The sequence below is a fragment of the Equus caballus genome, chromosome 23 (genome assembly GCF_041296265.1).
Source record: "Equus caballus isolate H_3958 breed thoroughbred chromosome 23, TB-T2T, whole genome shotgun sequence".
NCBI classification, from domain to species: domain Eukaryota; kingdom Metazoa; phylum Chordata; class Mammalia; order Perissodactyla; family Equidae; genus Equus; species Equus caballus.
Window position 1 is genome coordinate 30,869,767 of NC_091706.1, and position 25,845 is coordinate 30,895,611.

The 25,845-nt window shown below is 39.5% G+C and overlaps 1 protein-coding gene across 1 annotated transcript in view; it reads left to right on the top strand.

Annotated features, from left to right (window-relative positions):
- Positions 1-24,899, top strand: part of RORB (RAR related orphan receptor B) — a 184,066-nt gene extending 159,167 nt beyond the window's left edge. The window contains exons 7-10 of the mRNA XM_014735412.3: positions 1,214-1,321; positions 3,121-3,231; positions 6,419-6,531; positions 17,672-24,899. Of these exons, the coding sequence (XP_014590898.1) occupies positions 1,214-1,321; positions 3,121-3,231; positions 6,419-6,531; positions 17,672-17,827 (488 nt within the window). The 3' untranslated portion in view covers positions 17,828-24,899. The remainder of the gene's footprint in view (positions 1-1,213; positions 1,322-3,120; positions 3,232-6,418; positions 6,532-17,671) is intronic.
- Positions 24,900-25,845: the final 946 nt, after the last annotated feature.

Sequence of the window (25,845 nt, forward strand, 5' to 3'; positions counted from 1 at the left end):
AATATAAGGGGCCAAGGAAAGTGCTTTCCACAGTGTAGATACTCAACAAATGGTACCTATTATTGTTTTTGTCAGAAAAGCACTGCTTCAATTAATACTTGCAAGTAACCTCTTAGGTGTAAGCCCCTATGCTGGGTGACATATGAGGGAAAGCAAAGAGAAATCAGCAGAACAAAAGAAATAAAACACAGTCATAAATATAAAGTGGCAGCATAAAAAAGGCACCCTGGGTGTAGCCAAATCGCCTGAATGATGTTCTGATGCAAATTTGTGGCTTCTGGCTCTGGCTGTCACCTTCCAATACTCTAGGGGGCAAATGCCATTTCTCCAAAATGTGGGGAAACTGTGCAGCTATGGTTCCTCAGGATGTCAATACATTCAGAGGGCAAAACAAAGGTAGTTCAATAATTCATTTAATAAATTTTTATTAAGCACCCACTATGTGCCAGGGACCTTTCTAGGTCCTGGAGGTATAAAGTGAATAAAATAACCACGATTGCCTATGGCTGCAGACAAGGTTCCTGCCCTCATTGGGCTAACAGTGAGCTCAGAGAAATGCTGGGTCCATCAAGGCTGAACAAGCTCCTTCAAGTCAGGACTTCTCCAAGCCTTCAATCTGTAAATCTTGATTATAACTCTCTGGAGTGAGATAATATTCAGCATTTTGCCAAAACTTATTTGACCAAGAAACCCTTATTTCAAAGAATATCAGATACAAATGGTGCCTCCAAGAAACACACTGAGGGGGTCTCTATTTCAAGTCATCATATGCTGACGTATACATGGAATATGTGAAACACTGAAGCAGAGAGCAAGTTTTCCCAGTAGCAAAACTTCTACAAAAGTTAGCAGACTGGACTTGCCTGCCACAAAGCTCCTTTCTGGGCCACTTCTCATCGCTTATGAATTCGAGAGTTGAAACTAGCTTTAATGTTAGTCAAAAAAATAGAAGGAAATGTATGCGTTAAAAAAAATATTATTGCGGCCCTCCATTTTAGCCACCTTTAAAGTATATTTTATCTTTATTAGAGCTTTGTTTCTGAAACAGTTAATTTTTACCTGGGAAGAAATCTTGAAGGATTTCTGTATGTGTGTGTCTATATGTGTCTGTGTGTGTGTTTTAAAGTTTTTGAAAGGTTCTTGGTCTGTATGCAGTAATAACCTCTTTATTATTGCATATATTATATATATATTTTTAATTTTTTACTAACAGGTTGCTTGGAAGTGGTTTTAGTGAGAATGTGCCGTGCCTTCAACCCATTAAACAACACTGTTCTGTTTGAAGGAAAATATGGAGGAATGCAAATGTTCAAGGCCTTAGGTAAGTTTCCCTTTGATAATGACACAATTTTATTAGGTACCATCAGTTTCTCCACTCAGCTTGAAATTGGTAAATGAAATGCCTTGATTCTTTAATGTGAACTAGTATCTCATTATTAGATAAGAGTTGGACTAGGTGAGCCTCCAATGTTTCATCTAATTCTTTGGATCCTACAATTATGCATCCAAATATGAAAGGAAGGAGAGAACCATGGACCCTATTGAGACCGACCATGCCTCATTCAGAAATCAATGAAGATTGAATCTAAAAGAGCTGGGGTGTGTTATAGGTCATTCTTTGTAGGATCAGCTCTTCTGTTACCTTCTAGCTTACTGCTTCACAAAGTCTGCCATGTAGACCACTGGTGGTCCTTAGGGGTGACCTCTTAAGTTTCCTATGTAAATTCATAATCATTAGTTAAGACACCTAGTTAAAAGAGGACCTCCTTCACTTGTTTCTCACTCAGAGCAATGACTTTCTCCCTGTTAATTCATTAAGTTCTGGGAGCACAGATAGAGTGGGTGCTGACCTGCCCCAAATTATCCCCAGACCATTCTTGTGGGAGGGCACGGACAGAGTCAGTCTCTGTTTGGAAGCGTTGTGTATTGTTCATATCCAGTCATCAGTGCACAGTGTGGATAAGAACATTAGCAAAGATGGGCTGATGCCAGGAAAGGTTTTAACCATTGATAGTGCCTTTTGTTCCATTTCCTGCCCATGGACATCAAAGGAGGCCACTGCCCTTTCACCTCTTGTACCGTTAGTTGATACAGAAGCCAACAGCAAGGCTGATGGGGCTGGCAATGTTTCCTCTCTGCGGTTGATACACATCCATGTCATCTCCAAGGCTAGATTTTCAAGAAAGGAGGAAAAGCCTTGGCAAGCAACTTGGGTATATTTCCAGCTTCATAAAATAAACATTTACCGCGTATCAGTGTAGGGATGAAGCATTACTTTGCCAAAATTCACAATGGCTAAGCAACTGACCTGTGAGTCATCCATGAGAAGGTAAAAATATATGAACCCTAGCTCCTCTATCCAATTTCCAGGGACATTACAAAATCGATAGCTACCTCATCTTCATTCTGTATAGAATGCACCTGGACAACCTACAGTGCAAAGTTCAAGTGCCACTAAGACTGACAGTCCTCGGCACCTTATACATAATGTTTTAGGTTTTCTATGAATGCTATCTTTATACTAAAGGATCCCCAGTCACTTGTTTAAATTATTTAAGTTGGGACTAATTTCAAACTTATAATATTAGAGTCAGGTAATATATTCCCTGTTGGATATTACAATGGACACACACCATTTCCAACTGTCCCTCATTGGTAATGTTATCGTTCATTACCTAATCAAGATGTTGCCCAACTTTGTTCTTCTGTAATTACTACTAAATCGCTTTTGTTTTTTTTTTTGGTGAGGAAGATTTGCCCTAAGCTAACAGCCATTGCCAATCCTCCTCTTTTTTCGCTTGAGGAAGATTGTCCCTCAGCTACCATCCATGCCAATCTTCCTCTATGTTTTGTATGTGGGAGGCCTCCACAGAATGGCTGATGAGTGGAGTAGGTCTGCACCTGGGATCTGAATCCGCAAACCCGGGCCACTGAGGCAGAACTTTAACCACTCCGCCATGGGGCCAGCCCCATAAATCACTTTTTATGGATAGGAACTTGGAAATATTTTTTCTATGTGTGTAGTATGCAGATTGTTGAATAACTTCTTGATTATGGGACTTGTCTTACTATTGTCCCATTCTGTTCAAGTATTTTCATCTAATTTGCCTTCTTTTATAGGCTCTGATGACCTAGTGAATGAAGCATTTGACTTTGCAAAGAATTTGTGTTCCTTGCAGCTGACCGAGGAGGAGATTGCTTTGTTCTCATCTGCTGTTCTCATCTCTCCAGGTAGGGAGGCCTGAGGTCTTTGCCTTTTTTTAATAACCTCTTTTACTATCTTTAACATGGATTCCACCTACCTAATCCAAGGTGCTCAGGAGAAACTTTAAAACTATATTTTCTTTCATAAGCTTTTGATGTTTTTGGACAATTCAAAATAAAGTAGCCTCCAGTTAATTAAAATGACTAGTTTTGTCCCCAAATCAAGAGTAGAGCTCGTGGTAAGGGTCACTCCAGATTCAAATAAGCAAAATTATTCCTTAACAAATAAATGAAAACAGATAGTGTTTGAGTTATAGCTAAGTTCTATTTTGATTTTTAAAATAAAGGACATAGAAAAAAAATGTCCAGTAAGGCAGTAGTAGAACCAGAGTAGTAGAAGGATACTGGAATGAGACACCTAGCATAGGGACTAAAATAAGTAAAACATACACTTTCTCCTCTTTAAAGACCTCTTTCATTGGCTTGTTAACCAAATTAATGTTGATGTGCCCGCTTCAGGCAAATGCTGGTGCCTCCTGTTTTTAGCAATATGGGGAGCTTTAAAAGGAATGAGAACAGCAGAGGGAAAAATGGCTCCTGCTAAAGGCTGCACAGGGAAGGATCTCTGATGCGGCAGTAGACATTCTAGGACGGGCTGTGTCACCACTTATCTGTGTGACCTTTAACACTTGACCCCTCACAACTTCAGTTTCCTCATCCATAAAGTAAGAGCACTGGACTTCCTGATAATTATAACCTCATCTAGCCCTAAAATGCAATAAAATAGCAGAAAGTTTTCGAAGAAGGTAAGATGCGATATTTATAAATCAAATAGAATTGTAGCAATTGAAATTCTTTTTTTTTTTTTTAGATTGGCACCTGAACTAACAACTGTTGCCAATCTTCTTTTTTTTTTTTTCTGTTTTATCTCCCCAAACCCCACCCCTGTACAGAGTTGTATATCTTAGTTGCAGGTCCTTCTAGTTGTGGGATGTGGGACGCCGCCTCAACGTGGCCTGACTAGCAGTGCCATATCCACGCCCAGGATCCGAACCCTGGGCCACCACAGCAGAGCGCGCAAACTTAACCACTCGGCCACAGAGCCGGCCCCTGAAATTCTTTTTAAAAGTATCTGCCAGCTTGAAAGTGTCTAGAGTCCTAATAAATCCATGGCTGCTTCTTCAACCAGAATGAGAATTCAGAGTCACTCATTCAGCTGTCTTTTTGGTTAGGTTTTGGGTCAAGGGGTAGCAGTGTCATTGGCAGTTCTCTATTGAAAAAAAGACACATTCCTAATAATTTTTATGGTCCAGAGACTCATTCCTTCTATAACGCATTTATCTCTAGAGACTAGATCTCTTTTTACACCCTAACATAGTTTTCAATGAGGCTGGAAGAAATTAGTCTTACCTGTGACGGTAGACTTTGACATGTCTTTCTAGTTATATCTACTGATAATACCGACCTATACACTTTTTATCAGTTAGGCTTTATTTATTTATGTTTAAATTTCATAAAGATTTTCTTGTTTGCTTCTGCTTTTTATTTAAGCACTTAATCAAAAATGGAAATTAGTTATCACTTGATGTATTATTGCAAACGTTTCTTTAGTGGCTCTGTCTAAAATCAAGCTGTTCTTCTAGGCTTTTTTTTTCTTTCAACCCTAGAAAGTTTCCCAGACCTGCAAGCACAAAGATAAATGGAAGAAGTGACAAGAAATATTTATTTCTGGTAGCGACCACATGCCAAATAATTTCCATCCTACCATTTCTCATTGCATTTGGTTGTTCCCATTGGGTATAGTTCAGTAGAAGACTAGTTCTATGCTTGTGGGTGTCTAAGGAGGGAGGCAGCTTCACTCTGGTTCCTGCTTACTCATAGGAAGCATTGCAAAATTCACCGTCCTCTTTAGGTATGTTTGTGACATGTCAGTAAATTCCTAGCAGCAAATATTTAAGACATGGTAAACCTAAGTAGTCTTTGAAGATAACTGCCCCAGAAGGAAGGCAAGCCTGTTCCATATAAGTTAGAAATCAGCTGAATTATGAGCCTTTTTCTGAAAGAACGTGCTGTACTCATCAAATTGGGATGAGTTTGGAAGAGGACATTTGGCTTGCTCTACCTAATGGGGACTCTTCCAGCCCTGATGGCAGACCCACACTCAGAGGCTTCAGCAACTCCAAATATTTGCCAACCTGGCCTACTGCCATATTCAAAAAGAGAGGAAGAGAGATTTCCAGACTGTGTAGGCTCCATCTCATGCCAGACCCCGCCCTTCTCCCAGCTTCTTGCCATAATAGCCACTGTCTATTTAGCTCCAGATAGTTTAGGGAAGGGGTGGGGGGGGGGGAAACTTAATTTATTCTGATTGACAATTGTCACTGAAGGCTTTTGTGCTCAGTTACGTAAGGTTTTGCTTAACTGTTGACTAGACTTGTCCTTGCCCTGTCTAGGATTACAGAATCGAGTTTCTCACCTGACCTGAACTGTGTTCAGAAGGATCACGTCCAAGTTCTTTTCCATGAGTATTTGTTCAGCATTTGGAGACTCCGGGTGTCTCTTCATTGAAGCTCCAACCTAAGGCATTGATGCTGGGCTGAATTTTGCCACCATGGTGTATAAAGCTTCTAGGGAGAAAAGAAGGAAGGAAGGAAAGAGAGAGGAAAGGAGGGAATGAAGGAAAAAGAAAAGAAAGGAGGAATTATCCTATCCACCATTTAAAAATTCAATATGGAGAAAGAGGACTCAAGATTAAATTTTTGAAATTGACTCATGTTTGTGCTAAATTAAAACATAGCTTATAAAAGGAAGGAGGATCCTGAATACCAAAAATATTCCTGTACAAGAAATTTTTTTCACTGCTAAAATTCATTTCCTTTACAAACCATTAACTTCTACTTTGAAAGAAAATCTCAGCATGTGTCCACAGAGAGTAAGAGATGCAAATTGTCACACACTAGAAGAAACACGAAGGAGTTAATTTGAACCATTGTACCCTTACCTCCTCCATCCTGATTTCCTGCGTCAGTGTATTGTGCATTACTGTCATCATAGCATTGCTTATGAAATATTTGTGTTTTATATAACTAATTACATGTCTTCAGAAGCAATTTAGAACTGCTTTGAAATGAGTCTGAAACTCAGCACTTATGTCTGTGAACTAAAGCAAAACTTATGTTCCCTCCCCTTCTTACCCATTCTTTTCCTTTGTCAGACCGAGCCTGGCTGATAGAACCAAGGAAGGTCCAGAAGCTTCAGGAAAAAATTTATTTTGCACTTCAACATGTGATTCAGAAGAATCACCTGGATGATGAGACCTTGGCAAAGGTAGGTCCTCAGATCATGGACCCCCATCCCCGAAAGAAAGCTCAGTGAGCAAACAGGGCTTGTTATATAAAGCCAGGGACATTTCTCAGCAGCAGCAATTTCTGAAAGTTGCCAAAGGCTGCGTACATTTTAAGGTGCCAATTTTAAAAAGGGAGACTAGGAAATTATAATGGATTGAAAGGAGAATGACTTTCTTAGGGAAAGATGATATTGACACATCTGAACCCCAGGTATAAGAAGACAAAGGAACTGAGGGTGTTTCATCTGAGAACAAAAGCTTGAAGCAAAGAAACAAAGAAACAAATCTAAAATTTGTATGTGAAGAAAGAAGAGACTTTGTGCCCCTTTGGGAGTAAGGTCTGGGTTCAAGTTAAGAGTAGGTAGATGTTTATTCGAAATAAGAAAGAACTATAAAATGATAAGAATTGCTGAACAGAGGGGTAGACCACTGTGTGAAGTAGTGAGCTTCCTGTCATTGGTCATATTCTAGTAGTAGAATACTAGTAGACACTAGTAGATACTGCTTGGTTTCCTGTCAGGTATATTGTAACCTTGTAACCGACAGTCCTACCCAGGGTAGAAGATTAGGTTGATTACTTGCAAATTTCCCTTCAACTCTACTCATCTCTTCATGCAAGATTTGTCCTGGGTGCTTTCAAAATGGTGAAATATCCCAGGGGCAAAATGCATGCAAAATGTCATCAATTTCTTGATTCAACTTAATTAAGAATAGTGATCTTTAAGAAGAGTCCTGGGAAAAGATGTTTACCGAAGTAAAATGGTCATAAAAGGAAGAAGTAATTTTCCAATGCTTGATATTCAGCATTATTTTAGATCTGAAAGTATCTTTGATTTCTTAAGAACTGGAGTTTTTTTTAGAGGGTAGGAAACTAGGAAATGGAGCTTATTCTTGGTTAAAGGTGATAGAAATCCTACTCTTTATATATTTATTATTAAAACCCTCGCACTCTACTCTTGAAGTTCTTTATTTTTAAAAAAGTGAGAAGACTCTATTGGAGATACTATCAGATTTTACTTTGCACATACTGAGCACTGCTATAAAAAGCCGCCATGAGTTAAGTATGCTGTTTCATTATGGTAACATTTTGTTCAAATTAACACATCACTAGGAAGAACATTTCCACACTGTAGAGTGATAGTTCTCTTTGGTGTAACTTTTCACTTATTACGCGAGCAAGGACAAATCACCTGCTCTCTGCACCTGTTTTCTCCCAGTTAAGAGCAAAACTTCTCCATGGTTTCAGATACACTGGGCAGCAAAGACCATAATGTCAATATCTGCATCTGTCTCTGTAATTGCTCTGTAACATATACTGGTTAATTAACGGGGTGACGGAGGGGAGTTCTGTGAGATCTCCCAAAGACTTTGGTCCCCATATTTACCACTCTAAAATTAAGGTCTCGATAAAATCCAGAATTAGACAAAAATTGTTGCTATTCTGCTTAGGGGTATCATCTGCTTATCAGAAAACCCTGGTTTCATCATCTATAAAATGAGGATTATGAATTCTTGCTTCTGTAAGATGTGTTTTAAGGATCAAATGAGGTATACACTGCATAAATTCTAACACACTGTGAACTATGATTATTACTCCCCTAGGAGAGTAAAAGTCTCATGCTTACACCATTTTCTACCTCCTGGTGTCCTGATGGTGGTGATCTGAGGTATTTGAGGTAGAAAGGGGACAGAGAAATTGAAGAATGAAAGATATTTAAGGGCAAGAAAAAAATTAAAACATTGACTATAGGTCAGCTTAACTCTCCTTTCTCCATCTGTAGTGGGGAAAGTACATAATTCAGTCCTTTTTTGTTTTTTTAGATTTTTCTTTTGGTGAGATATAATTGACATATAACATTAGTTTCAGGTGTACAAAATAATGTTTTGATATTTGTATATATTGCAAAGTCATCACCACAATAAGTCTAGTTAACATCCATTCAGTTCTATTCTTAGAGACTATTGCAAAGCTGGGGACCAGAGAAAGCATTAGAAGAGGATTATTTCTTATATAAAGAAGGAATAAACATTTTATTTAAATCCAAGAAAAACTACTCTACCCCACCACGGATTCTTTTCATCTTTCCGGAAATGCTCCTTCTGCCTTCATAGTCATGGAGCTCTTCTGCCTCCACGATGCCTCTAAATTTGATACTTATAGACCCCCTGGGGAATCTGGCAAACATTATGAAACCTGTCTCTAGAAAAATGTGCACATACCAGACTGTTGTATTCAAGGCCAGGGGCTCCGATGAAACCTCCAGTAGGTGGGGTGGATCTGCCATCTATGTAATGGGCAAAGACTATTTACACTGCCGACAAAGGTAACCCTGAACAGGGGTGGCAGACATCAGGCGAGAGGTGCAAGGCTCAGACACAGTCATGGAACTTCCTCCTGAGTGCACAGCCTCCAAAACACTTTCTACCCGCCCACTTCCTGAAATTAAAGTTCAAGTATCAGTGCCGTATCCTTTGGACCAAACTTGAATTTCAGGAAGCTTTGAAAATTCAGGAATTCTATGTCCATTAACTCGAAGGTTTTGATTCCTATATATTAATCTGTTTGTTTTTTTATTTACTTGTTGGTTGGAGGGGAAACCTTATTAAAGAATCTAGTTTCCTCTCCTCATGAGCATAATGATAATATGTCACATACTTATAATAATCAGAACCATTTCCCAGCTGGGGGACCCTGGACAAGTGACTTAACCTCTCTGTGCCTCAGTTTCCTCATCTGTAATATATAACTAAAGATAGTATCACTGTCATATGGTTATTTTGAGGACTAAAGGAGATCAAATATAAGCAAGCTGCATGGTCCATAATAGGTGGTGTGTAAGTACTGTCGTTGTAGGTGCTGTAGACAGAAGAAATTTTATGTCAGCAGAGAAATTTTTATCCAAGAGATGGTATATTTGAGCTAATCACTGATGGATGAAAACTATTTGAAAAGATGGAAGTTAGGGGATTGGGGAGGCAGAGTATAGCATTCCAAGTGATGGCAGCAATAATATATAGGTAAGAAAGTATAAGTGTAAGGCTATAAATAATAGTTACATTTGGCTGGATGCTGGATTTGAGAAGCCAGGAAATGAGATAACACTGGTCATTTTCACTAAGGCTCATGGAAAAAAAAAATATATACATATATACACACACATATATGCATATATATGTATATATAATATATAATATACATATATATTTTTAAGCCCCATATGACTAGGGGAGGGAGCCCATCTGTGCTCTGGGCTTCACTTTTCTTGTCCGGGAAAGGAGCAGGTTGGACTGTACGATCATTAAGTTCCCTTCAGTGTAGTATTCTTTGAATCCAAAAGAGAAAAACAAAGGTCCCTCGTGACATCTTCTTTTGTCCTCCAATACTCAGTCCAGTGTGATAATTCTAAGGATTCTTTAGATGTTCTACCATTACAATAAGTGAAGAAACAGATTTTGCCAAGTCTTGCAGATTCAAATTAGTCCTCTGTGCACTACGGGTAGCTTAGTTTAGGATGATATTCCAGCCCTAAAGCCACAGAGCGTACTATGTTTCTATAGCCTGCGTTTCCATCAGGCTTTCAAGAGGGCCTCCGTCACCTTTGCTTTAGGTGCTGCAATGACTCACTTTGAGCCGTTTCCTTGCAGGGTGAGGACCACTAAGGGGATTAGGAAGCTGTGTTGCTCTTTCTCTGCTCAGTTGAGAAGAGCATAAGCACTGCTGGAGGAGGAGAAGGGATGGGAGGTAAAGCAGTGAATATCTGAACCACAGAGACGGCTGACGATTCTGTCCTCTGGCCTGTGGACTTCCTTTATTACAAGTCACTAAAACTGCTGTTCTTGTTGCCCTGACCAGAGGGGCAGAGAGTGAAGGAGAAAAGGGAGCCAATCAGCTGGGGCCGGGTTGAGGCCATGTACCCATGGCCAAGAGAAAAGCTTGCGTCTGCAGGTCTTGCTTACATCGTGCCCTCAGGTTCACGTTCCCAGCCCTTTCCTAAGAAAGCGTTTGGATCAGAGCCACTGTTGGAGCCTCGTTTCATGTAGTCTTCTCCAGTCCAGCCCCTCCTGTGTGTCTGCTGGCTAATTAGAGTCACGGAATATTGTTAGGTGGCATATTTATTTTTCCCAGCACTCCTGCAAATAAATGCAACACTCCTGGAAGTATGTACTTGCCCAAGGCTGTACTGAGAAATTTAAAAGTAGCGAACCCCGTAGCAACACATATATCCAATGGGAAAGCATGGAGAACTGTGTAACTCGGACCACAAAGCATATGCAGAGACTAGAGGGAGTGTCATTTATTTACTTTACCACAACTAGAACTCTTCGGGGAGTACCATGCCCTCCATTCACTCCTCAAAACAGTGTTCACATGCTTGTGCCTTACCATGCGCTATAGATGCTACCTTTCCAGGAAGCATGGGCCACGCCACCCTTCTGGGTGTTTTTATTTTTATTTACTTTTTATTTTTAAAATCTTTTTTAAAGATTGGCACTTGAGCTAACAGCTGTTGCCAATCTTTTTTTCTTCTTCTCCTTCTCCCGAGAGTCCCCTAGTACATAGTTGTATATTCTAGTTGTGTCTGGGTGTCTTTAGACCCATAGTTCTATGCTAGTAAACCCCCTCTAATTCTCCTAGGATGTGGAGGAGTCTAGTCATTTTGCCAAAGCTCAGAATCTCTCTCACTCCTTCTTTCTTCTGATTCCTGGTTGGCCAGAAAGTTATTACCTCTCCCTCTCTGGGCTCTCTCTTTTCTACTCAGTCTTTCTAAGTCCTTGCTGCTCATGAAGATGTCCCACCATGTCCCTTCATCCATAAAGCTTTAGTCTAAGGTTATTTCATGTTAATGAGAATAATATGGAGATCTCAGTTTGGCTCTGGGAAGAGAATGTCCTGGACAAGAAGAATGGCTGCACCATGTGGTGACAAATCTGTTCCTTTGAGGTTCATCTTCCTTTCATATCTGGAAGGTTCCAGCCCTCCCAGGGAGAACCGTGATAGTTTGAGGCAGGATAGGTACAAGCAAGCCAACAGGTTCACTAACTTCTTAATTCCTTTTTTTTTTTAGCATAACAATAACAAAACTGTATCATCGACATAGAGAGGGAGGTTTCTCTGTCTGTTATAACAACACCAAGTTACTAAATAAAAGCCTAAAAGATGGAAGGCTTAGACAGCCCTATTTTACATGTTAATAATTGAAATTTTACCGGAAAGAAATCATTCCTGGTCATTCACACATTAATAGTGCTATTATGATACAGATTTAGAAAAAAACAACCATGCTGACTCTTAGACAGAGTCTATGGAGCAAATGCTGGTTGAGAGATCAATGGAAACTGCAAAGGGTCATTGACATTGATTTTCATTGCTTTTTCAGTGAGATCAAAATAGACTGTGCCATGATTCATCGTGGAATGTTTATGTCTAAAGCCTGTTTATTCTTCTTGCAAGACACTATGTGTTATATTAGAATTCTTAGTAGGTAGAACTAGGGATTTTGGGTCAATTCCATCTTGAACAGCAGTCTGTCCAGTCAGCAGAGGGGTCCCTACCCAGATGATGTGGCCTTGTGGTCTGAGCCTCCCCACTCCCCTTTCTATTTGGTTAATAATTTATTTTATACTTTAAAATTTCTATACTTTTTAAAGTATAACACACATGCTGAGAAGTTCTTAAATCATAAGCTTATAACTCAGTGAATGACCACAAAGTTAACATACCTGTGTAACCAATGCCCAGATAAAACCGGGCACCCCAGAGGCCTCACTCAGGCTTCCTCACAATGGTATATATGGTTTAAAATAGTTCAGGAATAGGCAAAATTATTGAAAAAAGTTCAGAAGATCACCCAAGTTTTTAAATTCCAAATCCATACTCAGGAAACATAGCTTTCTCCTCGGATAGTTTTCTACTTCAACCTACATTTACTGTATGTGCTATATGCCAGAGGCAAGGGAGAGAATGGTGAGTAACACACGGCCTTGGCTCTTGAGTAGTTTTCTTGTGGAATTCCCGTAAGAAATCCGATTATTTCAGTACATTTTAGCTGTTTATAGTTTGCTGGCAAACATTATAGGTCCAACACCTGGAAATTCCAAGAGTTGTCCATCAGACTAATGGTCTATAAATAAGAAGAAAGCTTCGATGTACTCCTCACTCATCAAGCTGGAAGTCAGTGTATTAATTAGGACTCTTTGGTTACAAGTAACAGGAAACAACTCACTCTAGCTTAAGCAAAAAGAAAAACTAACATAAAATGATGGAGAGATATCTCATGGAACCTAAGGTCAAAAATTCAGCCACCATTCAGGAAGGCACTGGAACAAAGAATTGGGAAGCCTTCAGAATTCTCCATCTCACATGTCTATCTCTCTTTAAGTATCTACTTCATTCTTCTCCCTCGTTGAATACCAGTTGACTCTGCTTCCCTGGTCCATGTGGTGACATGTGGCTAGCTCTTAGCTTCTTAGGTTCCTTGTAGTTTCTGCTACATTTAGAAAGACACTTGCTGTCTCTCAGTCCGATTCCAAATCCCAACCCCAGCTGAATCAAGTGTCCACTTCCACTTTAGTCAGCCATGCCCAGGTTAGAAAGAACCTGCAGTACAGCCAAAGATGGAGTAAGGATGGGGCGGGGAGAACTTATGACCAGACAGGTATCTCAAATTTGACATTATTATTCCAATCCAAGTGTCTAAATTTAGCTAAACAAAAACCCAAAAAAGAAAAGTGAATGGACAAGTGAAATGGATCTATTTATCCTCCCTTGGTGTGCCCCGTTTTTATCAGTGCTTTCGAAGTTTCCTCCACTTTGAGCAAACCGTTGCTGGCTTCCTGCTTCAGGTTGGAAGGCATCGTGATGGCCTGGAAGCCCATATGGACAAGATCACTAATTTTACCTCTGCTTGTTCCATTTTTCCAACATCAAACGTACTAGTTATAAAATTGTGGATTTTCTCATAAAACCACCCTCTGCAAAGAAACATAGGATTATTATCTCTTCTCAAGCAGCTGCTTTTTCTTCTCCTAAACCCCTGTAGGTATAAGCTAAAGCTTCCTTCTTATAAGAAATGCTCGTCTTAAGAGAGAGAGATGAGTGTGAAAATGCCTTTTTACAGACCCTCTGTCTTCTCCTGCTATGGGGATTATTTAAACATGAAGAAATTTCATGATGATTTGAAATTGACTACCCCCTCCATCTCCAAGTGCTTCTGGATCACCTCCCCAGCTGTTTAAAAAGTTGTTGAGCCATTAACTGCTGCTGAGGCTGCTCCGAGCTCCCTTTGAAATGAGGGTCCCCCAGCTGCAGTACATAATATTAATGAGCAGCAAGTGACTGCCTGCTGCTCCCTCCACCAGGCCCTTCTGGGTTCTGACAAGTGCTCTGGCTGCCTCTGCGTGACCTCCTGGCCCATCACGCCTCCAGAGTGATGGATGCCCCTGTCAGCACTTCTGTTTCCACAGCTGATTGGACGCCTTTAAATCAGCTTCTTCTGAGAGCACAGAAGTTGGGGAAGCTCTTTGCCTTTCTCAGTGCTCTTTGCTCAAGTACTCCCAGTGCTCTTTAACAGAAAGCAATTGTCACCCTCCAGCCCATTCTACAGATGAGCAACAGAAACAGGATCCAAGTCCCATAAAAGAGGGAAGAACTAGGTCCTGAACCAGATGTTTCTTAAACCCGAGTTTGGGGCAGGAAAGAAGCAAGAGTCCGTGTTCACTTTCCAAACCAAACACATGGTTAAAGATTTCCAATGCAGATGAGCAACTATAGAAGGGTCATGCTTGTATACATTTAATTTCACACCACGCCTTCACTGAAGGAGCAGAAAGTGCTTTAGGAATTGTAGCACATAGGATTCTACTTCATGAATCAGTTTATTAAATGAGCTTACCTTAAGAAAGTTGCTACAAGAAGGTGAAAATCAATATGATGTTGCTGTCTCATTTCATTAAAAGTAAATGGCTGATTTCCCCATGCTTTAACACATCATGTACAGAGACTTGGTTTTTGGTGCTTGGTTAAGGGCTAAGCTGAGTTCTTGTCCCCCATGTCATTTCGCTGAAGAAGCATGGCCTCAACTATTTCTCTCCTTAAAGGAAGCATTCTGTGGGGGTGGAAGCATGACACCTAACACATGTATTGCCACTGTGCACCAGGCATTGCTGTAGACAGTTTGTCTAGACAGGTTTAACCCTAACAAGAACCCTCTGCGGTAGGGACTGTTAGAATTGCCATCTGACAGGTAAGGAAGGTGAGAGGTTAAGTGACTTACCCAAGATGACCCAGCTGTAAATAGCAGGTCCAGGATTCAAACCCAGGCAGTCAGGCTTTAAAGCTCATTTTTCAATCACTAGACCAGTGCTCTCCATGTTGTATTTGTGTGTCATAGGAAACACAGGGAGTTCATTACTTGTCCCTCACCAAACCAATAGGTCTAACCAAATGGAACCTTCCCTCTCTTAATATGATAGCTTCCTTCTCTGCCACCTGGAAGGGAGCTAACTTTCCACTCAGCTCCCAGGACTGTTTCAAATACAATACAGAATTTGCTTTTCAGTTTTGAAAACCAGTTGTAAATTTAGAAGATGTGAGCCTCTGAAACAGTGTTTCTCAAAGTCTATTCCGTGGACCCACTACATCAGTATCCCCAAGGGATGTTTATTTCAAACGTGGAGGCTGAGCTCCACCAGACTTACAGAAACAGAATCCCTAGGGGTAGATCCCAGTAATCTGCATTTTTAGGAAGCACCCCAGTGATTCCTATGCACAGTAAAGATTGACAGTCATTACAGAGTTGCATCTGGAAGTTTCAGGAGCTCTGCACATCATGAATTCAACTGCAGATGATTATAGAAAGCTTTCAAAGCCTCTCTTCATTCAATAGCTATTTCAGGGAGAATTGTAATGTGCAAGGAGTGCTCCAAAATTGTTGTAGTCTCCTTCTGTGTGAACCAGCTGCTAAGAGAGCTTGAGTTATTTCCCAAGGGACTGCAGTTACATGGACACTGGTACACTCTTTACCTATGAAAATATAGAAAAGATACAGTTTTCCACCCTGGACCCAAAGTGAATCTTCCAGAATGGGATACTGATCATCTTTCTTTTTGCTTAAAACCCTTCCAAAGACCTTAATGCAGACTATGAGACCTTGCCTTATCTGGCCATGCCCACTTCTCCAGTTTAACCCTCAAACATGCTCACTCACTGCCCCAGAGACACTGAACTTCCCTCGGTTCTTCCAGTGCACCAGGCTCCACAGCGTCTTTTCATATGATCCTGGGGCATCTTATGTACCCCCGGCCCAGCATCTAGTTAGCTCTCACTCTTCCATCTGAGCTCAGCTTAAATGGCACTTTCTTAGGGAAGCCTTCTTAGACCTGCTACAAGAAGTCAGAATGTTCTGTTATCTACCACTTGTCCTAGCACCATTCCTCCATAGCCCTCACTACATTTTCTCAGTCTCCTTTTGGCTATGCGGGAATCTCATTCACATCTGTCTTCACAAGTAGATTATAAGCAAGAACCATGCTGTTCTGCGCATTCTGGTTTCTAGCAGAGGGCCTGCTACAAGTTTAAATAACTCATAATGTTGGAGAGAAAGTCTTGATTCTCCATTTAAAGTTTAACATCCATTCTACAGACAAAGATTCCGCATTTTTCATTTTTATTCCTATCATTAAATAGCAATGGAAATGGTTAGGTTGGAAAGTCTGAATCTCAAACTTCTCTATGTGTTCTAGATCCCTTTAATGAATACGTCTACAGCTCTAACCCTGATGCTATTTTTAAATTGCTCATAGTATGGTTATAGAGTCATTAGTTGTTAAAAGGAAAGTTAATGAAAGAGTGGAAATTTCTGCTTCTGAAAAGTCACAAAGTAACTAATTATCTATTTCCTCTTTTGCTTCAAAGGCTGAGATGGATTCTTCTTATTGAATAGGGTAGGGAACACGGTGAGCCTAATTGGTGATTAGATGGGTTTTATTTAATTTTGTTTTATCATCTCTTTCAAGCGTTTCTTTGGACAGCTTTATGAGCTATCAAGTTTATCTTTCATAAAAGTTTTCTCTGTATAAGACTCTTATTCGCATAGTAATTTGATTACAGTGGCATTTGGTTTTAAATTGATTTTGACACTAAATGATAGATTCTAAGTGTTCCTAAATTATAAGTATGTTAAAAGTTAGAATTGCTCCCCTCCTAAGACCTATGTAACATTTACCAAACTGTGGACATTTTAAATTATTATAAAACACTGTCTTTTAGGTATCTGAACTCAAAAAATTACATTCCACATGATACATATGTATGAAAACCTAGCAATTATAAGTGGATATTCTCCCACTAGTTTTTAAAACACCTCCTTAAGGAAGCTAAGTGCCAGTGACCTCCCAAATTCTCTCTTGATTAAATACAGGTTAAAGACAGGTTTCATTTTATGCATTGCAGTGGAAAAGGATCAGAGAGAGAGACAGGTGGGCCAGGGAGCTTGATCGCAAAGCAGTCCAGATAATTGTGGATCACACCTCACACAGTTTAGGTTACCCCTTCCTAACACTGTCACTTCCAAAACTAAAAATCTAATATCCATGTCATAAAAATTCATGTGGGAAATGAAAGATAATAACAGCTAACAATTGTGTTTCACGTCTACGGTGTTCTTAGCATTTTTATACAAAAACACACCAACCCATTGAAGTAGGTACTGTTACTAAGCCCATTTTACAAATGAGAAAACTGAGACATAGGGTGTGTCAGAGCCACACAGCCATTTAGCTGTTTTGGAACTGGGATTCCGGCTCAGTCAGCCTGCCTGCAGAGCACCGACTCCTCCTAATTAAGCTGGACTACCTCCCATGCACACTTTATTTAAGAACAATGAATCAGGAAGCTTGGTCCTGCTTTCCTTCTTTCTTTTCTCTTTGGAAGATGGGAGGGGGTGCGTTTTGTTTTGTTTTGTTTTGTTCGAAGGGAGAAGCTGAAAGTGAGCCTTCTTTCTTTCTGAACATCTTTTTCCAAAGCCGTTTCCCTTCATCTGGGGCCAGGAAGGACACTGATTCTGAAGACAGAGCACTAATGAGCTTCCCCTTTGTCTCCTTCCCTGTCTCTCGATTCTGCAGTTAATAGCCAAGATACCAACCATCACGGCAGTTTGCAACTTGCACGGGGAGAAACTGCAGGTATTTAAGCAATCGCATCCAGACATAGTGAATACACTCTTTCCTCCGTTATACAAGGAGCTCTTTAATCCTGACTGTGCCACCGTCTGCAAATGAAGGCGACGAGAGAACTGTCTCATAGTCATGGAATGCATCACCATTAAGACAAAAGCAATGTGTTCATGAAGACTTAAGAAAAATGTCACTACTGCAACATTAGGAATGTCCTGCACTTAATAGAATTATTTTTCACCGCTACAGTTTGAAGAATGTAAATATGCACCTGAGTGGGGCTCTTTTATTTGTTTGTTTGTTTTTGAAATGACCATAAATATACAAATATAGGACACTGGGTGTTATCTTTTTTTTTTTAATTTTATTTGGGTATGTTTGGGAGACAACTGTTTATAGAATTTTATTGTAGATATATACGAGAACAGAGCGGTACCTTACATGATTACTTTTCCTGTTGATTGTTCAAATATAATTTAAGACAATTCCACTTAATAGGCTTACCTATTTCTATGTTTTTAGATAGTTGATGCATGTGTAAATTTGTAGCTGTCTTGGAAAGCACTGTGCATGTATGTAATAAGTATATAATATCTGAGAATATTATATATGATTTTACTTATTCATGCACATGCACTGTGGCTTAAACTACCATACCTACTAGCAAAGGAGGTTCAGTCAGGCTCTCTTATATTCTTTACCTTCTGTGTTACATGTTACCTTTATGTTAGACAATCAGGATTTTGTTTTCCCAGCCAGAGTTTTCATCTAGAGTCAATGGCAGGATGGTACCAACTCAGAAATAAGTCAACGAAGGAATAAATATAATGCATGGCCTCTGTATAAAAGCTCTATTTCTATCAATGACGTCAAAGCCTTGTCAAGATGGTACATATTTGGGGGAAAAAAATAAGTACTTGGAGCCATTTTCCTGTTTTAAGAATTAGACCACAGATAATATTGTGGAGTTCAGGACTTTTTTGACCAAACAATAGATATTTCCTCTTTTTCACCAGGACACATAAAACACTATTTTTCTTTGGATTTCAGGTTGTGAAAGAAACTTGATTTTGGTGCTTATTGTGTCATCAACAGAGAAATACAGTCTGTAGATTATCACCACCAGCAATTTTTTCTAATAAAATGAGAGTAGAAGAGTAAATCAGAACCCAGGGTCCCAATGCCATTTCTTGTAAAGATTTTCTGTAACTATTTTTTTTTTTTTTTTTTGGCAAAGAAAAGCTAGAAAGAGAATACACAACGTAATGAAGTAGTTCTTTCTATTCATTCTCTTTAATAAGTTTGATAGAAAAAGCAGCAATAAAGGGGGAAGCAGAACTTTATATGTCCTTCTAGTCTGGAGCCTCTAATTCTTTTCAACTCCAAAATGCTGTATTATAAAAAGATAGCAAAAACTTGAAGATTAGAAGAAAATATTTGAGTTATTCTATAGAATGAATACACCCCAAAGCTAAAACTATTTCCTATGCAACTTGGAATTGCATCATCCATCTAGCCTGAGATTATGTTTTTAGCAACTTTTAGAAGTACAGAATGCAAAAGGTGAGATCAGGATTAGAGAATTTAGACTTAGTACAAGTTCTCACTTCTCTACCTGCTCTCCAATCAAACTGATCACCAGGAAAGCGTCAACTCCAAGGAGTTTGTTCTGCCTGTGTTCTGGAAGCCTTATGTCTTTGGTCTCGTCTGATCCAAAATGAGATTTTTAAAAAGGAAGCTGGAGGAGAGCTTTGTGTACAAGACAAGGAAAATTATGATCTCCTGTAAGAGTAGCCCAGCCACCAACTCCTGAAGACCTGCCCCTTTTCTCCTTGTCAAACACGAACTTGCACGTACACGCGCACACACACACACACACACACACACACACACACTTGCTTCATAAAGTTTCCATCAGTGGAAACTTTGATTTCTTTTTAATCTCCTGTGCTCTCCCGAAGTCGTGTGGTTGAGAGCCATCTCCACAGTGCCACAGAACTCCTCATTGATGAGCAAACGGTAGTGTTAGTCTTTTCTTTTAGAAAACAGAGCCTTTTCCCACCTCATGATTGATGAATTCCAAACCAATGGGGAAAAACAAAAAGGCTTTAAAATAATGAATCTCTTTCTCAACTACTGTTATATTCAATTAATTTAACTACATTGAACCAAATTACCTTCAGTGTCTAAGAAGACAGCTGTAGACTGCTTATTATGCTGCTATAGGGACTCAATTCTTTTTGGTGTAAATGTCACTCCTGCTAGCTCTTTGTATAAAGAATTAATTCCAAGAGTCATATTTCCTTCTAATGGAAAGATTACTCTACTGATTGCTAGGAAAACAGGGTAATGGAAGGCACTCAATTAAACCAAGCCGTTTCCAAATGCAATGTATGTTTTATGATTGGCTTGTGATAGGCGATGCTTAATGTGTCTACTTGGTGTTTCCCTCTGAGCTTTGAACTTATGTCAAACTTTGTTTTCATTGTTCTGTTGGCCTAGTGTTTTCCATTGTCAGCCTGTAATTCCTGCTCAGTTGCAAAGGGAATCATTTGTTTCCTCTAATTTACCTTAGAGGATTTAAATTGGCTCAATTGATGAAGTGGCTGAGAATTTTTTCCTTACTTGTCCCATGGGTGATGTAGGAAAAAGATTGTTCCCCACGTCTGCCTCAGGAGGTACTGGATTTGAATTTGTGTTGTTTCCACTAGTGCAAACATTTCATTGGGACGGCATGAACCTTTTGAAGCTAGGGGACAGGAAACAGCTAGCGACTGAACCAGAACAAAACAGTGGAAACCAGTACACATTCAGTTCACTTCAGTGGAGAAAAAAGATTTACATTTTTTGCCACAGCTGCCAAATCTGCCTATTAGAAGAGAACCAAGTCATATTTTCAATGGTAACAAAGCACCTTTAAAAGTTGCCCTTTGAACATCTCCTGTGACTACATGTCGAGGTATTTTGAAATTTTGGTAAGAACTTTCTTTCTCACATGTAATCTCTGTCCCTTCCACATGAAGACTCACAAATATTCTCAACACATTCATGGTAAAGCGTGCACTGGAAGAAAGCACCCATGATCTGTACTTTTCAATTCATGCTTCGTAAATGACAATCACTGCTTGATGCAGATGTTGCACTGTATCCACTCAGGGATGTTTCATTTAAAAAAAAAGGTACATCAAGAACAAGGGGGAACAAAACAGGAAAATGACAACAAATTGTAAATGGCATAAATTAAATATGCCAATGAGAGAACCTCTCTGACAAGGCTTTCAGACCAACGAGCTGTAACTTCATGTTGTAAACTGTTTGGACTTGCTGAAAAGTTGCACATGAATAAGGACAACTTAGTCTCATTTTCTAAACTCTGCTAGGAGCCAAATAAGCCAGCTGCCCCATTTATAGGAATGTATATCTCCCAGCAAACCGAAGCTTCCTGTACAAGGAAAATACAGAAATCTAAGCGGTGTTAGATGAACCTGACAAGGGAGGTGAAGCTGTGTGAATTCAAACTGCAATCTATCTATGGTCTGTAAAAGGAAAAGCAAATTTTGGAGGGAATATAAGAGGATAAGGGATTCCAAATCTGGCTAAATATCTCAGCTATACCCCTACTGTCCGTGACTCAGTCACCTTTGCATCCCTTTTTCTGAGGCTTTTTTATCCTCAAAGACTGAAAGCTGAGGGTGGAGATGTGCTCTACAAACATATCCTTTCCGGATTTCCCTTGTTTTAATATTGTCTTCAGGGCTCTGTACTAAAGGGCCACTGAGTAGGTGAAAACAAAAAATATAGTGGTCTCTTGGGTAATTATACTTCCCTGGCAGAATCTGAGATACCCAGAATCGTAGTGAACCCTGGATATCAACAAGAGGTGCCAGGGAGGCATCAGGACATTTCCTATCATAGCTGCCTTGTTCAACACTTAACTTCACAGCAGTCAAGATAAACTGTAGAAAACCACGCACATGGATAGTCAACTCACGCTCACTCTCTACAATCCCATGTGTACTAGGCTTGAATGCAAAAGCAATTCTTGTGTCCCAAGGACAACCTAAAACTTAACGAGCTTTTTTCAAAAACATCAGTCAGATGCAAATGATGTCAGTTTTGTTCCATGTTCTTTGTTTTCATTTATTACAGAAGCAAGGAAAAATTCTACTGCTATTGAAAATTAGAAGAAATAACTTTATCCTGGCTCTTTTTTTCTCTATAAACTTTTGTTTCCAATGAAGTTACTATGATTGGCAGTAAATTCAAGCAAGGACATCTGTGCCCTGACAGAGCCACCATTCAATAGAACAGCAGTAACTTTAAAATGTTCATCTGTAGTGAAACTTTGTACAAAGTCCCCTGTATAAAGAAGAGGAAAGAGCCCACTGTCTGCTTTAGACAAAGTGGCATTTGATTTTGTTTCCAATTGCTAGTACAAGCAGCAACCTAATATGGGAAACCATGCAGGTTTTTAGACACGAGTTGACAACCATTTCAGGGACGTGGGGGTGTTGCAGGACCAGAGGTATGTGTTTATTTAAAGCAAGGGTTAAAAATTCAAAAGTCTAAAAGGGCCAGAGAGTGGATGCAAATGAGTGAAGCTGTCCAGTGGCAAGCTGGCAAATAAATGCCCCATCTGAAACGGGACATCCACTAGCCAGCTAAAGCTCAAGTGTTGCTAAAGCTTCTGAATCTTAGAAAATCTCTCAGGTTGGAAGCAATGTCAGTTGATTCAGAGCTTAGTGCAGACCAAACAAATACACCTCTGAGCAGAAGAGGGCCCACAGTTTGCAACCTCTGGTTTAATGCAAAATTGAATGGAGGGGCCTGTTGGGCTGGAGCAAGTCTGTCCAGACACAACTGTGAATGATGTTAGAGCGGAGGGGGAGTATGGGGGAGATTTTCCCCTTCTGATACTCAATTTGGTTTCCATGTTTGACTATCACTAGAGAATATAGTAAGAGTTCAGTTGAAAAAGATAGCAGTCTGAAAATGCAAATAACTCAATGTAATGGTGGCTTATAAAAGATCCTTCTATTTGTCGTGCCCAAACTCCTAGCTTCCTAGAGCCAGGCGGCTTGATTTCTTGCCACTTTTTTCTGAAAGTCAAATGCACGATTTTTATGCTTTTGAGTCTCACTGTGTTTCTTTAAATGTGTGGCTTCAATATCTGCGACAAGTTTTTCTTTTCCCTTGGTTGTATATGAAGAATTAGTTCTCGAGTCATGACAACATAGTCCTCCATCGTTCTGAAGTGCGGGATGGCGAATTCCTATGCAGCAGATGGGGGTTGTCTGTTTGTGCACTTTTTCCGTAAGCTGCTGAAATTCCTCTGACGTGAATTGGCCATGGTCATCTTTGCCTCCTGCACGACCTCCAGTGGATCAGAAAAAGCAGCTCAGTGATTGTACTCGTGGCCAAAAATAAAGCACAAGGTTACTGGAATTGAATAAACCCAGTTGAGGCAAGCGCAGGTTACCCCAGCTGGGCAGCATAATCTGTATTAATCCTCACTCTTCTGGCAGTGGCTGAGGGAGAGCGTTTGCATGCCTCTGTCACCACCACATTCAGACACACATTAGGTACGTCTGAAAAGCTACAGAGCCCACATCCAAGCACAGCACCGTCTGCTTCATCTGATTAACACACACACAGAATGAAAACTACACCCACGGAAAATTGAGTATGTATTGTAGAAATGTAGAGGAAAAATAAAAATATTTTTTCAAATGTAATTACTTTTAATATATGCTTGTGGAAGGTCTAATGAGGTGTATGCTGTCTCTGTAATTTTTGCTGTAAATAACTGGAGACAGTGAATACACTGATTTTTCTATGTCTCTGTTTAAGCATAAGACTTTGTAACAATTTTTTTAGAGGGGGAAAACCAACAAAGAACAAATATGTACTGGCTTCCTTTCTGCGTGTTATGTATTTCTCAGAAACTGGTTGTAACGGTTTAAGCATCTTGACGGGTCATTGGTGTTAAGTGTACGCTTCTTTTTGTAATACAGCTGAGAAAGGGACAGGGCTGTCAATTAAATCTGCTCCAAAGAATTTGTATTGAAGATTGGCCTAAGACCTGCAAACTCTATCTGAACTAGACAATATGTAAAAGGAAAGTTAAAAAAAAACAATAATGTTGCCTGAGTAAGTCATCTTTCCTTGTAGCAAATGGCTTTGTCCAAATCCTTTCTGCATGGAATAGCTTAAGGAAAACAAACTCTGCTTTCTGATGAACAAAATATTTTTGTACACGTTTGTTTCTTATTAGTAACCTGAGGTCAGACCACTCATTCGCTGAAGCCATAACTGACCTTCACCAAATAAATGTTGTAAAGAACCTGGGGGAGGGTTGGGGAGAGACTCAGAGGGAAGGAAAATCCAAGGTGTCATGAGCTGTAACAACACAGGCAGAAGCAAATCCAACGAACCTGATGCTTTTCCTGCATCCCAAATGTGACTTTAAAAGGCTAGTATTTTATGATGATCAATTTATAATTAAAAAAAAAAGATATTTAGATTTAAATGAGACTTTCCAATATTTTTTAAATCCCTGACAATGCTTCCTTGCTTTTAGGATTGAGAGAAATGATTTTCGTATACTTCCAACATTCCGAGATTTAATGTTTTTTACCTTAGCTCCGGCCTACACATGTAAAGTGAAGAGCAATGCTAAGTCCTCCAGCAATTGGAACCATGGGCTGTCTGGGGCTTGGCTGTACCTACCAACCACGACTGCACCTTGGAGCAGCCGGCGAGGGTGAGGTCGATGTCTCTTATGAACATGCACACCATTGTTGGCAATACACAAAAGTTGCATTGCCAAACGTATGTAAAATAAAAATATTCACTCTAAAAAGCATAATAATTATACTTTTTAAAAAGAATAATGCCTCCAATAGTAATCACTGATTTTTCTGGAGCTTAATTACATTATTATCATGTATTGTTATTGACCTATAGAGGCAAAAGGCAAACCACAAATAAACCCTGTGACATATATAGTTTTAAAATCTACAATTTTCTTATCTCTCTTTCCTTGTTTAATATATAAGCCCTAATTTCTGTGTACGTGAGTAAAGCTGCAGCCTGAGTCATTTAGGAAGTAAGCATTGAGTTTTTTTAATTATAAATATACTAGAATAAAACAGCAATCCCTAACAATTAAAAAAAAGAGTTTTATATTACTTTAGAATGTAATAGGTTTTCGTCCTTATTTTATGTCTTGTAAATTATTAGTTGAATACTGTTAGCATTCCCTGATAATGCACACATGATTTCTGAATGTTTTCTGTAAATGACAATCAATGTTTATGAAGTTCCCTCCTTTAATGCTGAACAAAATTAAAAGAAGAAAAAGAAAAAAGTCTTGCCTAATTATTTCTTTCCCCCCTACAGGGAACAAGGAGGGGATGAAGAAGAAGATAGATTTGGTTTTGAAAACATTATCTCATGGGGGTCTTCCTACAGAGGTGCCCTTCTTCCAGGAAATAATGGTTAATTTTTTTCTGGAAATTCTTGTGTCCTCATGGACCTGGAGCGAGTTAGAAATGTTCCTTGAGAAAAGACTCAGACTTCATTCTAGCCAAAGAGCTTACCATGTTGCAATAAAAATGAGAGCAGCATCTCTCAAAGATAATAGCTCTCTTTTTCTAGAACTTTCATAAAAGGAAGCACCAGCTAGCAGAGCCATAAGCAACTCCTCTGCAAACACTGTTGAAATAAGTTGCAGCAGGTTTGAAATAGATGTGACAATCCCTACATCTGATGAAAGCTTTTAGATAATAATTAATGTCTCTGGGTCTGATTTTTTTTTTTAACAAAACATCACCAAGCTGCTCCACCACCGAAATCAATGCTCGCCGATATATGAATGCTCTCAGTCTTATTTGAAACTATAATAGGAAGCAATTGAGGGTAATCACAGACTCACAATGATGTTGAAAAAGGCGGTTCTAGGAGAGGCCAGCAATTTTTCAGGTGCTTGGATATTTTTGCAGGTTGGGGTCCCTAGAGATGAAATGCTTCAAGAATGGTAGTTTACAGCAAGATCTAACAGATTTAAAACTAGAAGCACTGGCCCATACCAAAGGGCATGCCTTAGAAAGCCTTCAGTAAGG